At 38.5% G+C, this 19,001-nt stretch overlaps 1 protein-coding gene across 4 annotated transcripts in view; it reads right to left on the bottom strand.

Annotated features, from left to right (window-relative positions):
* RB1 (RB transcriptional corepressor 1) overlaps window positions 1-19,001 on the bottom strand; it is a 73,396-nt gene that overhangs the window by 8,007 nt on the left and 46,388 nt on the right. For 3 of the 4 annotated variants that reach the window (XM_071551251.1, XM_071551268.1, XM_071551260.1), the window contains one exon: window positions 135-253. In XM_071551251.1, coding sequence (XP_071407352.1) covers window positions 135-253 — 119 coding nt within the window. Of the gene's footprint in view, window positions 1-134; window positions 254-19,001 lie in introns of those variants that run through there. The other variant, XM_071551277.1, reaches the window with a different exon arrangement.

Below are 19,001 nucleotides of genomic sequence, written 5' to 3'. Positions count from 1 at the left end.
CTGAAAATACAGTAGTTTAACAAAACCTAAGTACCAAGCCTAACAAGTAGGAAAACAGAACACAGTTGGATTTAAATTTTAAGGGTGGTACTAACTTAGTATTTTCTTACACCTCAGGCACACATGTCACTTACAGGTCTGCAGCAGTGTGATTATGTTGGAAAGGTGTACTGGGAGTAGAATTGGTCTCAGGCTGATCAGTTTGGCCTTCTCGTTCTTTTGACTGCCTGATAAGGTCAAACAGAGGTGACCCCTAGAAAAATTAGAGAAATACTACGTTAATACTAAGGACAGACAACCACTCTGAATCAATTTTGTTCCTTCTTCTCTAAAAACAACCACCAAAATATGATGCTCAACAGAAGATTAAAGATCTAAAATACTTCAGAACACTCAAATTTTGCCAGATACATTTCAACCATTTAACTAACAAATTTTAACTATTAAATACACCAAACACTTTTTTTCTTGTTTCAACAGCCATCCAATTAGATATAGGCTAACTGCAGATTTGAGACACAGTTGTATCCTGGAGTCCCTTACTACTTCCTATTAAAGAGGCATTCCTCAGAAGAAGAGCAAGTAATACAAGAAAATACATTAAATGTCACATTTCAAAAAGTAACAAAAACAAACCACAAACAGAAACACCAAAATAAACAAACAAAACCCCAGCAATCCACAAAAACAAACACATCAATCCCAAGAAACAACCAAAGGAAAACTCAACCCACTGGTGACTGAAAGTTACTGCTGTACCTACTGTCAATCCATTTCTACTACAGCATCTACCCCATATTTCGCATATCATAATGTACAAACCACGGTCATAACTCACTTAACTGCACTGGGGACTATATGATCTCTGCAGTATCACATTCCAGAGCCACCTGGGACAAGTGTTTAAGTGACTCTGGACACATGAAGTCTCTGCCCTCATGGCCAAAAACAAAAACCATTTGATTTAAGGTTAATTATCAATACTTTAGGCAAGGCAGCTGGAATAGATCTGAAACTGAGAGCTTGAAGTAGGAGGTAACGCAGAGAGAATGTAAGTGGAATGGAGAAGGTTCTGGGCAAAGCAACATCAGCACTTCTGCTGATGTTAGTAATAAGCAGCAGTCTTGCAGAAACAAAATTTCAGGCTGCTTTTGTGCCATGCACAGAGTAGAATTTTGCTGAGACAGAAAGACTGCATGGGAAAATATTTTAGCACCATATTTATAATTAATTTTAAAAACACAGGGCTGCTGGCTTAAGTTTTTTTGTTTAAAGATTCTTTAAACAGGAGACATCCTTGAGCACAATGTTGCTCTCAATAATGCAGCATCAGAACTTCTGAAGTAACAGAGAAACATTTGATTAGTAAATAAGTACCTTCTTGGAAGGGGGGAGCAGCATCCATTGAACTGAGGATGAAGCAGACAAAACCAGACATTCAGCATTTTCCTCAAATGATCTCCACAAAAGACAGCAGTAAAATCTGTCAGCTCATTGCTTTATACCCAAAGCATCATCCAACAGTCCATGACCTGTTTGAGCTTACAAATGTACATTACTAATACTAAAATGTGATGGCACAGATGACAAATCTGTAGCTACAAACAGGAGCACAGCACACATGTAAAGCATGCAGCATCACCTGGCTAAGGCAACAAGAAATGGCCTAGAAAACTAGACTAGATTTATGAGAATTACAACTGGTAATACATTTCTCATTTAGACTTATTTCTAAAAAAACCCAACACTTTACATCTGAAATGCATCAAATACAAATTTGGAGCAACAAGATAAGAGTGATGAGATTTATGATTTTTCACACTGCAATTTTTAAATTATGATTTTGGCAATACTGGAGCTGTTTCATCCATTACAGAAAAAGCATCAGTTACTGATTCATAAGCATATAGTTATTTCTCCATCATTTTTCAACCACTTCAGCTCTTGGGCTGGTTTGCATCATTTTTCCTGCGTTTAGTAAAGCACTCACTTCTCACTTGTTTCTCTCAGCTTTGCACTTGCTGGAAATGCAGACACATGACCTTCTCCCTTTCTCATTCTTTTGGCCTCTTTCTTTTTATTATTCCCACCATCACTTCACTATGTTCCAAAGAATTCAAGTTTCTTTCCCAGAGCAATCACGAATTCATTGCTGAGATATTCTGACTAAGAGTCAACTCTGCGTCATTAATTTCACATTTTAGCTATTAATGGCTGGCTAACTATTTTTTTTAATGAAGTATCAGTAGGAGGAAAAAGGGTTGATAAAGGGGAATGGAGGTCTAGGAACAGAAGTAAAAGTTACTATTTTTCAATTAGCATTTGAGACCAGCAGTTTCAGGTCCTCTCTCAGCCCTGCTCGAATTTTTACTATTCTAAGTGTGGTTTCCTAGACAAAGTTAGGGGACACAGCAGCTTATTACCCATGGAAGGGAACTGCCTACTTTTGCATCATTTCCACTCCTCCTGTTCTACCTGCCAGCCTCAACAATCAGTCAACCTCCACATAAGTCAGCCTGATGCACTAATCCAGAAGAAACTTAACAGAGAAAGCAAACCCAGATTTAGGTCTACTTTGCAAAGAATCAAAAGCAGAGTCAGAACAAGCAGTAAGAACAGGCAGGGCAGCAACACCACAAAGGCTGAAGAAAAAGCAAAAAAGCTCAGAAACAAAGTACAAGATGTCCTGCATTTACTAACAACAACCTTGTTCCAATAAGGAGATTAGCAAGCAAAATTTTATCTGACAGGATGTACGAAACATACTGCTGCTTTTCATCAGTTAAATGTGCTACAGTCAGCAAAAGGATATTCTTTGAGTAGAAACTTCTACTTACAGAGATCGTATAGCAAGATACAGTGAGTCTAATATTTTTTGGCTCCCACAAATACTAATTGACACCATGGTTAAAAATGTGGCAAGACAGAGTGTTGCAACCCAGCTGGGCACAGCAGCGCAGAGCTGCCAGCATCAGCAACGGCAGGATGTGAGAGAGCCTGATTCAATGTGTGCCCTTCGGCAAACCACAGCTGTGTCACCTACAGAGACTGCACAGACTTCGTCAGCCCTGTGGCTGCACAAGCAGGAAAATGTTAGTTAGTTTTCAGACCTGGTGACATTTTTGTTTGATGTCCACCTTCTCCTCAGACTTCACATGCAGCCCTCTGTACTGGAGGGAGCCCCAGCTGGTACCTTTTCAAAGGCATAGTTGGGAGGAATAGGTGCTACACTGACAAGGCTGGTGCCTCACTAGAAAAAGTGTGTTCGTAATGTAGAATTACAGAGACAAGTTTTCTCAATACCCCCTATCCTGCAAAACTCATGGGTTTAATTACAGCCTCGTCTCCTTTATATTTAGACATGAAAAATACTTCTGTTTAGTGAATTCAAATCACATTGTGCAGCTTGCAGGGAGTTTCCAAGCTTACCAGAGCAAACTTCAGCTTCAGTCCCACTATTTGATATTCAACACTCAAATGAGAGAAGTATAACACCATTAACCAGGCAATTGCCAGTCCTCTAAGTAACAGTCACAAAAGAACTTTAACCCCCAGGACCAGCTTAATGGAACAGGAATGTTTATCAGGAGCTTGTTTCTAAAGTGATGCTATCCACGGTATCTTTTACAAATTTTATATTGCTTTTTACATCTTTTAAGCAGCACTCGAGGTGAACAGGTCACCTCCAATGCATTCCTTTCACATGAAAGCAGATTTGCAGTTTTTACTTTAATTTAATGCTCAGTAAGTCATTAATGTTACTAGATGAAGCCACAGAATAAATTTCACTAATTAAGTGAAATGTTGCTTTTCATTTGAGACTTCCCTGTGATGGCTACAGAAACCCCATTTTATTAGTGTAAAAAGGGAGAAAGCAGTGAAGACTTAAAATTTCTCAGGGTCAAAAGGCCATTGGCATCACAAAGAAGAATAAGACTGAAATTTGACTCAGTCCCCTCACACTACCCAGGGCTAACTAGCTCTCCAATGCTAAATCTGTGAATTAAGTGGGGCTTTGTTAAGTTCATCACAAGCATCTGCAGTTATTTTTCCCCATCTGAAAGCTCCTTTCATGGACAAAACAGGCCGAATTTCTTGTTGGCTAATCTTTATTTGGCTACAGTGAAACTCCAGGACACACAGATGCTTCCCAATCTTTGTACTGGCTCTATCCCAACAACGTGTTGAACTAGACTTTGGTTTCCATGAAAAAATTAAACAAAAAACCTAAATCCTTAGATATGGGGAAGAGCTACTCTGGGGTTTGGGTGTACTCCACTGATCACAGAGAAAGACCCAGAGCAGCTTTACTCCAAGCAGTGCTATTGCAGCTCACAAGATTTTAAGAACCGCTTTTGTTTTTGTTTTCTATATGTTTTATGTTTTTATTCTTTATAATAATTTCCTAATACATTTTAGGTAGCAATAGGACAAGGGGGCAAGGGTTCAACCTCTGCCAGGGGAAATTTAAGTTGGATATAAAAAATTCTTTACAGAGAGAATGATCAGGCATTGCAATGGGCTGCCCAGAGAGGTGGTGGATTCCCCATCCCTGGCAGTTTTCAAACTGAGACTGGACGTGGCACTGAGTGCCATGATCTGGTAAATGGACTGGAGTTGGACCAAGGGTTGGACTTGATCTCAGAGGCCTTTTCCAGCCCAATCAATTCTATGATTCTATGATTTTCAGGTTTTAAATTTTCATGCAGTGTTTAGCACTTAATTATGCATATATCTCAATGCCAAGGTCCCTTGTGTGGTTTTTTCTTTTTAGGTTTTTTTTTATTATTTATTTTGCTTTTCAAATTATTAAATCAGTCAATACAATCTATAATGTTAAACAATTGTCTTCTTCATAATGTGCTAAAAGATGGCTGTGATTGACAAGGCAAAACAAAGCCAGTTTAGAAATCACAGCTTTGGAATGGAAGTGTAAGGATTGGATCGGCACAAGCTATTTCCACACCTCTTTCCCATGAGAATATTGCATGCCCAGAAAGTTGACTTTTGCCTTCAAGTCTGTTTTCAGAAGCTTCAGGTGACAAGTATGTTTATTGAAAGTCCTATTCTTATCTTACTCATATCCAGCATTTAAGATAAATAAGGTCATCAAACTTTGTGAAGATCTCCTTTTATGTTGTGATAAAGGAGTTCAAATCTCTCCATTCAGAGAAGGAAAGCCAGGCCACTGCAGCCTGGGTATGGATCCTAAAATATTGTCACTTTAAGTGATGCTGCAAATCCATTCTCCTCAGAGTTTTGTGATAACCTACTCTTCCTCAAAAGTCTCTAGAGAAACCTGGAAAATCTTGTTAAAAATCAGACATTCTTTCAGAATAATCAATACCACAGTTTTCAACCCCTCCACTCTCAAAATTACTCTTCACCAAATTAAGATTGATAAACCAATTCTTTGTGTTTTACAGGGTCTCTTAGCAAAGGTCCATGGGACCACCTCACTGCACAAGAGCAGTAAGGGAGCATCACTAAAATATCCTTCCTAGCAACAGAGAAGGATGTCTATGAAAATAACTTTAAAACTTTAACCATAAAGTTGATAGACCATCTGTGTTAACATAGGGATTAATACTATTTATGTTCAAAAACATTACAAACACCAATCATAACACCCATGAATAGGGAAACTTCTGACACAGTTATTGCTCTGCAACCAATTACCAGTTAAATGCTGAAGGGAAAAATGAACCCTGGTCATCAGGAATGCTCCTGTTTGCCAAGCCTGTGAGACTAACTTTTTAAAAATCACTTTGAAAGGAGTTTTGAAAGACAGTCTACAAAAAGAACTACATCTTTATAAAACTTTTGTTTGAACTATACAGAATGACCCCGAGCAGGGTGCTACTACACACTTTGCACTCAGCTCTTGCACCATTTCCTTCAGCAGTTTTTCTGCTCTACTCACACAACCGCACATGTAGGTACACAAAGTACTACAAAATACAGTAACCCCTGCTATGTATTTTTTGCTGAGCATTATCCAAGAAAATATCATTTTAGGCTCATCTGCCACATGTTTTTCTCCCCAAAGCAATTCCTGCAAGCATCTTCCAGATCAATCTGTGGTCTGCACTGGCAGTGTTGCTGCAGAAACAATCTGTGTATGAAGTAATTAGCAAGTGTAGTACCTAGCTCCCCAGGGCAACTAGACTTCAACATGACTAAGTCTTGGACAAATCTTACTTTTCAAGATTTTAGGCAAAACCCAAAGGTGTCAAAGACAACTGAATCGATACCAGTTTCCCCCCACTCTCAGGACAGAAATTGTGTACACTAAACTAAAAGGCACCTGATCTGAACCATTTGACTGTCACAAATGCCAACATATCAATCAGTAACAAAACATTCTGACAAAAATCTTGAGGTTGAGAACTATAGCAACAACTTTCAACTGTGAAAACACTACAGAAGGCAAAGATTTTCTGCACAGGAAGTACAGCAGAGACACTTTAAGGGACCATTATGTTAACTAACATCAGCAAGTATTACAAAGACCATTTCTGTAGTTATTTTTATATATGAAAAATTATTACACTCAGGAGCAAACCAGTGCTGAAGCGCTTATTTTCTTCAGAGGAGCTTTTGGGTCATAAAATGCCTATCTCAGTAAAGAGAATTTATTTAGGTAATTAACAATAAACATTGTTGCAGTACCACATCACGTTTTCTATCGGTTTCATTTCTAATTGACTTACACAGTCGGTTCCCAGAAAAAAACAATTAAAAGTGGTTCTGCGAAATATTTTTACAAGTAGAAATATGACAATGAGGTGTCACTGCGACTTTTGGTTAAAGCCAGTAATTCAGTTTTAAGTCTTGGATTCTTTTCAGTTTCTCATTAACTGGACAAATTTAGGTATAAAGTACCACCACCAATCCTTTTATTAACCTGAGCGTGCTAAGTGTGATAGGAAACTTTGCAGACAGCAGTTTTTGAAAGAGCAGGACAGTATCTTTTATCAACATAACGGAGTCAATGAATTTTGAATTGAACAAAAAAGGATGTAACAGATCATTTGCAGAGGATGTGAATGAGTGGCATGAAAACCATTTCATGCAATGGATTTATCAACCACTTTTAGAACACATTTCAACCCGAAGACAATTACACCTGACAAAGAAAAAGGGAAAAACTGAAGTTGTAACAAAGTCATCAGAGTCACAACATTTCTGCTTTACAAGCAGTTATTTAATAATCAGTCAAAATGCAGTGTAATAGAGGTAAAGAAGACTGCTCTGGAAATCAAATCAGCAAGAGAAGGTTTAAAAAGGTCTTGGGTGATTATTTAGAGTTCATTAAAAAAAACATTCTTCCCACATGAAAAATAAATAATGGAATTTTGACAGAGTGATACAGAACAGTACAAAAATCACTCAAAACACCCCAAACTTTTTAATAACTTGTCTAAACAGACCGGAAACAAAAAATTGGAAGTATGATACCTATATTTTTTGATGTTATGCCTATTTCATACCTACTTTTTAGTAATTTTGTATTCCTAATGTTTCAACAATTACAAAGTGGTTTTCCTACTGTTTTCTCTCAAAGTGTTACAGCTAATTCTGAGGCAGATCATAGAATGAGTTGGGCTTGAAGGGACCTTAAAGATCACGCAGTCAGACTCCCTGCCAGAGGCAGGGACACCTTCCACCAGACCAGGTTGCTCAAAGTCCTATCCAAGCTGGCCTTGAACATTTCCAGGGATGAGGAATACACAGCTTCTCTGGGCAACTTGTGCCAGTGTCCCACCATTCTCACAGTGAAGAATTTCTTCCTAATATCTAATCTAAACCTGCTCTCTTTAAGACCATTTGTGCCTGTCCTGCCACTGCATGCCCTCATAAAAAGTGCAAAAGATATTAACAGGGCTTTATACTGAAAAGAAGAAAAAAAAAGTGTTGATTTCCTTACCACTACCCCAGCTTTTTTTCTAGTTATTACTTCATTTCCCACCACCCTTGAGGGCAATTTCTCTGATCTACAGCATTAGTTGGCTTCCATAACCACAAACCATAAATTTGTATTACCATATGAAAAACAATTAAAGAATCAGTATGTCAGCATTAGCTTTGCACAGATCTGAAGCAGGAACAAAGTGTAACTAATATTAGCAAACATAAGGATTATCCCTTAGCAAATGATGGGAGTCAGAAGTATCTTATATTAGAACATGTGGTGTATCCATGAAGTTATTTCCACGACACTTAGAAAAGACTAAAGAACACTTTAAAGGATGCAATCTATGTGCTTTAATTTTTTTCTAGCACCAAAAAATGTAGCTGAACTAGCAAAGAAGGGCAAAAGCAATAAAAAGGGGCAAAAAAATCTAAACAATTTATCCAAGTGAGTTTGTGTACCTGATAAACTTGGACCACAGCAACAGCTGCAAGAAGCTTGAGCTCCCATTTCCACAATTAGACCAGTACTACTTTTCAGAAAATAGTGATTATTCAGAAGACATGATTGTTCAGTGCCTTTTCTCATGGCCACATTTGAGAATTTTTGAAGACTGATCAGTGATCCCTAGCTCAGGCTTTGGAAAAATGACACTGGAAGGCATAACACTTCCCCCTGATATATTTAGAGCAAAATGATGCAGGTGATTATAGAATCACTGAACAGTTAAGGTTGGAAGTGACCACAGTGGGGCATCTGGTCCAACCTCTCTGCTCAAGCAGTGTGTTTAAAACTCAGTGCATTTCTATTTTGATGACTTCACAGGGATCTAAGAAAGCAACAGTAATAATCTTTGAGTTTTAAAAAATCAGCATCTATAAAAAGACAAGGATCATGTTTGGGGTTTTTTTTCCTGAAACACCACACACGAGATCCATCCCCTCCCTTGTGAACAGCACCACTGCAAAAACTTCCCTCCCTTTAGGAAGCCTTTGTGTGACACATCTGTGCAGTGAAGGACCCAAACTCAGCATCCCCTCTGCAACCCTTTGCCCGCCCATTCTGTAACCTGAAGTCGGAACTTTATTTGGAAGTTTCTTACAAGAGCCATGCTGGCCAAGAAGTACACACCCAATTGGGAACTAAGAAGCAAAAGCTTGCCCAGATGAGACACAGGCATGTGGGTCTTGGGCCTTCATAAAATTAACGAGGAAGTCAAGCCACCTTTTAAAATGACAGCATTTCAAAATTAACGCATCCTAAAAGAATGGCAAAATTTTGAGAATGCTTTAGATGTCCTTTTGGGTTTTTTGGTGCTCAGATACTTCTGCATGTAGAGTGTGGATGTGCGTATGAAAATCAAGAGACTTTTATGGCCTCTGCCCTCTAAGCAACTCTTGCTCCTTGACCACTTATCTTTTGGTTGTACTTCTGCTGGCTTATATATAACTAAAGACTGCTACATGCACAGAACAGAACACGAGGCTCTCCTTGAAGACATTCGGCAATACATGAAGAACATCTATCAACAAAACAGTAAAACAGACTTGGGTGACAAGGTGCATTCAATTAGCAAGTGATGAAAACCTGATCTCATTCAATTACAAATATCCTGCTGGAAAACACAAATGAAAAATGTGAAATCCTTCAGTAACAATGTGCTTTTCTATTAAACCTCTGCATTTTTATTGTGAGAAATGCAGTCATTTGTAAACAAAGCAAAACCCAAGGTCAGTTTTTCTGGGGAAACCACTATGCTCTACATCCTATTTTGAAAAAATTCAAGTCTTTTAATTCTAGTTTTTCTTCCTGAAATTTAAGGTAAACTTAATTAGGTTCTAGAGATTTTTCTTGTACTTCAGTTCGCCTTTTTGGAAGAAATTTCATTGAAGCATATTCCCACAGAAACCCTACATTTTTTCCAATATATTTTCCAATAAAAGCATTTCAAACTCTTTCTGATAGTACTGCCAAACAGGTTGTGTACCTCTTTTACCAATTTCAAAACAGAAGCTCACTGACCAGTGTTTTAAAAGGCACCATGCTCATTTTAAAACTCTATGACATGAACTGTCATTGGGCACGATTTAACTGAAACACTCGATCTCTGTTTTACTGAAGTTACACAGAGCCACAATGAACTTGTTACTCTTTATTTCCTATGGTTTAAGAAAATGCAGGAAGGCTGAGATGACTTGAAAGTCACAGAATTTTAAACTATCAGGCTTATAGAAACCCCCCAAAATGTTTCCCAGTGTGTACAGCCCACACATTACATAGAGAATGATGCAATTTGAAGTTCTGTTGAATTTTACAGCCTCTTCTCTCTGCTCTAGAAAAAACAAGCCTGAACTGCAGCTCAGCCATTTCTCCTAAACCTGTCTTTAACCTACTTTCTACTCGGGTGTTTCCTGCCAACAGCACACTGAGCAATACTGGTGCTTAGCACGTTTGAACTATATAGAGATGGAGTGAAACCTGCCTCTTGCAGACACGAGGACTTCAGCTACACCTATGGCTGGAGCACAGCTACGGCTAAAGCAACTCTAAGTGCATTCTGATAGACAGGTCTGTGTAGGTTGAACAGTGCAGAGGCATGGTAAGGTCAGACAGTTTCCAAGCCCAGTTACAGCTCTCCAAACACCCTTCTCCCTCCCATGATTTTCAATAAACTGAAAGTAATTTTTAAGAAAGGCTGGGGGACAGGAATAGAGAGTTCACTTAAAATTGACTCTACTGTAGAAGGAACTCCAAAACGATTATCTCTAAAGAAGTATGAGATTAAAAAGTCATAGCTCTCATAAATTTATGTTGCACTTTAATATAGAAAATCTGACCGCCTCAGAAAACACAAAGAATAAAAAGAAGACTTAAAAACAGAAGCTGACTATGAAATTTCACCACATTGCTTCTAGTAAGGAAACAAAACATTTTCACTCTGACTTAAGCTGTTCTGTGCATCTGTACATTTTTGATGCTTTAGAGGAAGATACACGACGAAAATATGGAAATAGTTGCCAAGTTTAAAGGAGTTACTTTAATTTGGATGTGCTTTTACTCTGCTGTCTTCACTTTGACTGTAAAGAAAAGGCCCGTTTTTGCTTTTGGTTATTGTGAGATCTGTTATCACTATCTCCAGTGACTTCACCACTAAACTCAGAGAAACAAAACCTAAAGTGTGCCCACAAGCACAGCCAAACAGCAGTCAGAAGTCTTACATATAAACATTCTCATTTAAGAACAGCTTATACAGAAAATCTCAACTAAAATACAACAATCCAGTAGGAGTTCTGCTATGTAGATTTCTCTATTTTATTTTAAGTATCTAACAAGTTCCACATTTATCATTCAGCAGGCATTTTCTATAGCTACTCTAAAGCATATAAAGCAGTGATTAAGCCACATCAAAACCAAAACAGGTTCTACCCTTCACTTCCAGTGAAGCAAGAGGCTGCAAACTAATGCATTTCTGAGGTTAGACCCACAAATGACAAATCTCCCTGCTACCTGACTCTCTGTTTTATCTATTTTAACTGCAGGTGATATGAGGTACCTGTAGCACATTTGTCTGTGATTTTCTAACCCTGTAGACTGGTTAGCATGAGTCTTCAGACTATAATATGACAAGAAAAATGAAAACCAATACCAGTAGTGAAGACAGCCCAGAGCACCCAATACTCTGAAATCAGTAAGAAAACAGCATCTTCAATTCACTCTGTATTGAGTATTTGCCTTACAAAGCTGCCATCCTTTATCACTCTATCAATCTTAAATAGGAAAGCATGACTATGCATACCATGCTTGTATTACCACTCACTTTTATCCTTCTTTGTGGAAAAATCAATTAGGCATACATGGCTTTCTTATACTACATTACAAATATCACTATTTCAAACCACTTACAAGAAAATAAATTATAGGGCTGTAGATCAGAAGCACAGATCTCACTCTTGAGCTTAGCTGAGGCTTTTAAACTTCACACAGCCAAACACTAAGTTAATGTCTGACCAAGAGTCAAAACAATACAGATTCTAAAGCCCCAAAGTTGAACGTTGCCACAACACTTCCAGCACAGTTTCACTGTGGCTTGAATCAGTGTTGTGTGCTGATGCTTCTCTAAATTACACATCTGCGCTTCCTGCTTCACCCCTTGCTTTAGCACTAGCCACAGCTATGACTGCAAATTATGTATTTGTTAGGATTAGTCTTAAACCAAATAGTTCTCATTTGGCTGAGTGCATGTACACACAGCACAGGGGCAAAAGTAGAGAAGCTTAACCAGACAGCAGTAGGATTTTACTTCAAGCAACAGCCCACATTCAAACCGTTTTAAGTCAACCGTAAAAACTGTATCAGAGGCAAATGAATTCAAGACGTACAGAAAGAGTTAAGGTAATAGTTGTAAGCAGAAGTAGGACCTTTGTGATCTTTCTGCAACAATTGGTACCCGATCCACTCACTCTGATCCCCTGCCCCCTTATCAAACATTTTCTTTTCTTCTTTCAAAGACAGTGTACATGATAACTATTGAAACTTAGAGCTAATGACTTTCAGTACTACTGCTTCTACCTCAGATTTTAAAGACTTGGACAGCCAAAAATTAACTGTTTCCATCTATACCACTGACCCTCTAAATCACCACAGATAACAGCTGAGAAAGTTTTACAAGACCCAGACACCCGAGTAAAGGCTTATGCAGGACAGCATATGCTGCATGACACTACATGGATCTTCCTCTACCACCACCACTGAACACCTGGAGGAGCCAACTACTATTGCCTGGATATCTCACTGGAAACTGCAGCATAAAGCTTCTGTTCTTAATGTAGTGTCTTTTTCTGAGGCTAAATATGTTATCACAGAATCACAGAATGGTTTGTGTTGGAAGGATCTTAAAGATCATCTAGTTCCAGTCCCCTCACCAGAGGCAGGGACACCTTTGACTAGACTCATCCCACCTGGGGCTTGAATACTTTCAGAGATGGAGTACCCTCTTACAGCAAAAGATGAGAATCCCTCATAACAAGGACACTTGCTTAGGGCATGGGACGTGGGTTCCAGCCTTCCCTCTCCTGACAGTGTCAAACCAGTGTCTTCCAGAGAATTGCCTTGTCACTTCTAGGAAGATAATTAACAGAGATTCGAGTGAAAATGGATCATTTATGACAAATATTCTGCATTTGAGAGCATCACTCCATTCCTTCAAGACTGCAGCAAAAAATTTAAATTATCATGTGAGAATTGTGTCCTTTGTACATCCTTCACTGACACTTCCTTTCTTACCTTCTAGGCATTAGGTGATTGCCACACTGATAATGCAACTCCTAAATGTGGTAAACAATGTAATAAAATAGCTCATAAAGTACTGAATTGGTTTCATAAAACTTCAGGATATGGGGAAAGTCAGTTGAAGTATTTGTAAGTGCTGTTTACCAGTACTAATGATATGCTTAAGTAATCATTCAAGTGATCTTATCATGCAGAATTTAAAGAGGTTACTTGCTGACTTATAGATTTAGAAAGTAATAGTTCCTCACATTAATCAAACCCAACTTGTGCTTTTTGGCAGCAGTTCTCCCCTGACAAGCATTTTCATGTCTGTATTTATCAAAACTAATTAGCTCACCAGCTTGAACAACTCTTATGAAACGTTTTTCCCCCCTTAACTTCTTACATTCTGTTTTTGGGAAGGAAATCAAATTAATACCATAGATTTTTGGATTTTTTAAAGATGAGGTCACATAAATCTTATTGAATGACTGCAGCAAATTCTTTCAATAGCTTCATAATGTTATCCTTTATAAAAAAGAGAATAGGAAAGTCACTGTGAGCTTTGTGCTGCCTTGGACAAACAGAAGTTAAAATCCTCTGCAAATTCAGGTGGCCTTCACTTGGCCACAGAGGTGTCAAAGAGGTTACAATAGCGCTGGATGCAGTGGTTGCAAGTAATTTGGTCTGAAAGTAAAATACATTCCCCAGAACTACGTGAAGGAACACCAGTAATCCTTCTATTGAACCAGACCACCTTAATCATGGCCAGAGAATATATATTGGGCAGAAACTTAAAGATCTGAAAAATCACAACTGCCTTAGAACTACACAAATTGCAGATGTCTTTCTACAAGTTCTGTTGCCCTGACCATTTCACCCTGCATCTTTTGAAACAGTTTCCAGAATAATTCATGAGGCTTCTTCCTTCCTTTCATTCCTAGTATTTGCTTACTGTAGGAATCAATTTTTTAATTGACTATTTTTTACTTAAAACAGTCATGTTTCGCACTTGAAAAGTATTTTGAATAAAATTTGTAGTTATCCACAGACTAAAGCTCTCAAAGATTTCATGTTATCTAACCTCTTCTAGCCTGCTGTAAGATCAACTAGACTCATGTGTCGCAATCACTTGATGTCTTCTAAGGCACGATGCCACGCTGCCTCTTCTCCAGGTAATACACTGCAGTAAAAGAAGTTATGCACTATAAAGTCTAACTCCAAACATCATCTCAGGATGTATCTGGATACCTGTTGTAAATTCTCCACGTCACTGTCCCTAACAAATCTCTATGCAATGTCTACTGCATATACTGTAGGGCCTCTGAGAAATACTGTGCTACAAACCAGCAGGACCATTTTCAATCATCTTTCAAGAGTTTCTTATCTTGCCAAGTGGGCTTATTAAGATGCAATGGAAATGGTGAATTTGTTCATCCCGCAAAGCAAGTTGCCCCTTAAAATGAGACCATACAAAGGGTCAGAGGCTTAAATCAACAACTCCTAATACAGACAAGCACACACTGTTCACAGCTACAGAAACTGAAGAATTCAAAGCTGAGGTGCGGTGATGGGTAAGGAGATGTGCCATTTTTTACCTGCTCTTGCTGCATGTATTAGAGGCAGGTGTGCGTCACTCTTTTCAATATATTATATAACAAATGGACATGTTGATAGTATCTTATTCACTTATTGTTTCCTCTGGATATCTTTCTAACTGCGTTATCAGAAAAATTTGCTTTGCACATCAAAATATTTGAGCATGTAAGCAAAAAATGCTTCTGGGACTTTCCATGAGTTACACAAAAAAATTCAACTCAAGAACCTTCATTCAAGTATTTATCAGTCATGTCAGTGGCCTAAAGCACCACTGTAATTGCTCCTGTATATTTACAATGCAAACAACCAATCTGCATATTCCATGATAATGTTTACATGATTCTAGGTAACCCTAATGTGTTCATCAGCATTAAATGGACCTTTGAGCTTCTTGTAAAAAAGCTTCTTTTATGATTAGACACTGCACTTTTCTATTAGTGCTATCACAGAAATTACTTACAAAATTGCAGTATTGTACTTTAAGTAATTAATCCCCTATTTTCAATTTGTCTCAACTATTGTGGTCAACAAACCAAATAACACTAAGAGCCAGCTCTGGAATGTAAGCAAAGGGTACATATATTTTCTGAAATACTCTAAAAGTATCTTCAAAACTTCTATGACAAACTCCAGCACACAGTTCTGCACTTTTCTCCACCACTGTGCACAGAAAGCTTTTTCTAAAACCCTTCTCCAAACACCTTTGAGCGAAATCAAAAGAAAACAAGAAAAAGAATGTAAAATTAATAGTATTTTAAAATATTCTCTCATTTTCTTTCTCTTAAGTTGTTCCCCCATAAGTTAGAATATTGAGAAAGCCTCTAGCAGACTTGTGGATATTGTGAAGGATTCCGTTATGCTAGGGGATACTGCAATGACTGAACATAGTCCCAACAGTAGCACTTAGGTCTGAAATTCTGTTTCAAAGGAGAAGGTTTCACCTCAAAAGCAACAGAATGTACTTTATTTGCCTCTTACTTGCTTAAAATTATTTATAAACACGTTGGTTTTCCTTTCTGTCTATATAAGCTTTTACACAGTATTTCATAAGTTAAAACATGGCCTCTGTAGTCCACTTCTCCTTATACTACTAGGTACATCAAGGACAGTACAGGAAACAGCAGGGAAGGGACTTGAAGTGGTTCAAAGAAGCTCCTTGCTTACACACAGATACACAACAAACACTGTGAGGAAGTGTTTCAGAACTAGAATTTGACCACAAGTAGCATTTCCTAGAGTATGATTCATATTCACTGCACATGCTTTTAAGACCAAAGAACTAAAACAAACAATTGTTCTCAAGTTCAAAATACCTTTGCTGTACATATGTTTGGGTTCTAAAATCCCTCCTTTCCATCAACACAAGAGCAGAGGGGGGGGAAAAGAGGACTCCAGCAGCCTGAAAACTCACATGAAAGGAGATAAATTGTTTCCTCTTTCTACAAGCATGAGAGAAGTTGTTGTATCTCCCACAGAGGAAATTGAAACAATTTTAAAGAGAAAAAAGAAGCATTTCAAACATGCAAGAATTTCATTCTGAGCTTTCTTTTCCCTTTTTAAGCAATTACACACCCTCACAGATTACAGCCCAAATACTTTTGCTTCGCTTACTTTTTTTTTCAATATTTGAAAGATTTTTGTTTGCTCTGTATTAGAACATGGCTAGTAAAACAAAAATTAATTGGGAAAACTGGTTCTAGAGGTCAAACTTTCAGTGGAAAAAGTATTTACAGCTTTCTTTCAACTTTTCCTTGTAATTTGTAGGTGTGATTTCATAAACATTAAGCTAACAAGTTTTCTGACATGAAGAAGCCTTGAACTGGCTCTGCAATAATCACATGGCTAGATAAAAATACTCAGTTCACCCTAGGTCTTATAATGCTCATTTGAAGTTTTGCCTGCCACACCAGAAAATTTTAAAGGGGCGGGAGGGGGGGGAATTTTCAGTGCACTAAAAGCTTCATACTTTTTCTGCATGTGGACAGTATTTTAGAAGGCAGTGAGCCATTTCCCAGGAGCAGTCTGACAGCGACTTAGGGGTGTCTGAGTAGGCAACTCCTCAAAGGCAGCTGAGAAGGTCAAAATGCTCAGCCCTGCTTGCTCTAGACCTACTTTTCCAGAGACTTACGGAGTTGAATCAAGTGAAGTCTCTTAATTGATCCTTTTGCTTGGGTGGAAGCTAATCTGAAGAGACAAAATTTTCATCTTCCTACATTTTCATCACATTCACTAGCTTTAAGATGCTATTTAATAAAGGGTTCTCCATCCAAGGATTTCAGACTATATTTAGCAATTAAGACAGCCTAACATTGCAGTGAATGAGCTCTTATATGGAAGGAAACTAGAGCACAGTCACAGAAAATTCTGTCAGGACTGGAACAGAAAATTTGTGGCACAGCCAGAAAGAGACTTCCTGGCTCCCAGCCCTACTTCTCAACCATAATAAATTCCTTCCTGTACATACACATCCCTAAAGAAAAACTCCAGTAAATGGACAAGAAATGCTAAACCCCATAAAAATAAGTCGATAAATAATAACTTAGGGCAAAGAAAATATTGTCCTGAGAGTGTTTGTCTTTGCTACAACAGATAGGGCAAGTTCTTCTGCATAGGCTTGCTTAACCAAAATGAGAACAAATGCCTGTACCATGACACAGATGTGCCTCTAAAAGTAGTAACATTAGTTATTGAATAATGGAGTTATATAGAGCACTTTGTGCATCATTTAACAGTGCATACTCTGGCCTTGGAAAGACTGTAGGAATTTATTACACTAATAATGCTGAAGTTGTTTTTTTTTTTCCTCTAAAGAGCTTTTAGTAGTAGTAGCATCAGCACAGACTAAATCCAGCACATAAGACAAGTTCAAAATTAACTTCGCCTTTGATTACAACTTGTTTCAGAAGCACCTACCAGTACTGAAGGTGAGGGTACCACCAGTAGAACACACAACACTGGTGAACATATCTTTCCAAGCCTTCCAATACTTGTTTTATTTCAGTGAAATATTTCTTTATCGCTCAACTTGGACTTCTGAATTTAAGGGATCCTGCCCCTGTGTCCTAAATGAGAGCTTTGTGGCACCTAGGAGTAAGAGGAAGGAGCAGTGTCCTACAGCCACTCCACTAGCACACTGCTAGGGTTATAAGGGCTTTTCCTTCTGACCCCCAGTTTACTGCTGGAATGGGTTTGCCAAACAAATCCAAGATCACTTAAAGGTGTAAATAGTCCTAGATACCTAATCTCAGGTACCTAAACTCATATAAGCAGAGTTAAGTGGTAACTGGCTGAAGGAGTGCATGGAGTCTGTTCGGTGCTGAAGTGAGAGATGATTTCAAGAATCTCATCAGCTCTTGCCTTTAAGGAGCCCACGCGCACTCTGCCTTTGGTGCCTCTTCAAGAGCCACAGGAAGCCAGCTGATGAAAATGCAGGCTTTGCTCATGTAGCACTAGCAACAAATGACAGGTCCTAACTCATTCCCATCTCTGATGTATAAAGGTAGACAGACTTACATATGCATTTCCCTGCAGCAACAGCATTGTTTCCTTTGGAGAAAACCCCCACTCAGTGTACGGGGCCCTCCCTGCAGCTGCTTCCTCCTGCCTACCCTTCCCCTCCCCATCCCAAAGGAAAATTGCCTGTGGTAAAGGAGCATAAACAAGGTCATTACCATGACAATTCTTTCTTCATATAACTGATAAACTTCTTTAAAATTTTTTTTAAGCACTGGGGTCTACTAAATTCTTTTCCGAACCTGTCAGCACAAAGCCCAACACCTTAAAACATGATCCAGCAAATGGGGAGTGCACAGTGAAGTTTCGCCCCTGCTTCTGCTGGAGCCGAGCCGGGAGGGAGGCTACTCCTGACTCCCAAGAGCTTCCAGGACACCAACACAGGCTCCTCAGCCTGGAGAAGCTCACACAAATTTAAGCACTGCTTGGTAACAATCAGCCTCATCTAATTTAAGAAAACAGGTACACAATTCGCCTTTGCCGTTCACATTTTTACACTAAAATGACTCAGCCTGCATGCTCAGTCATAACCCTCCTTGCTGAAACATGAAGGGAATGAAAAACCTGTCAGTTCAGCGTTTTTAAAATTTTCATCTGCAGGTGGAGAAACCCTGCCTCTGAATGTTATTTCTGGACATGTACAAGTATCACTTAGGACTTCAGTCAATGCAAAGTACATGTACTATACTGCACCAAAAGGGTACAG

This window comes from Pithys albifrons, chromosome 1, assembly GCF_047495875.1.
Source record: "Pithys albifrons albifrons isolate INPA30051 chromosome 1, PitAlb_v1, whole genome shotgun sequence".
NCBI lineage: Eukaryota > Metazoa > Chordata > Aves > Passeriformes > Thamnophilidae > Pithys > Pithys albifrons.
The sequence above is the reverse complement of the archived record's forward strand: the minus strand, read 5'-3'. Positions and strand labels throughout refer to the sequence as shown.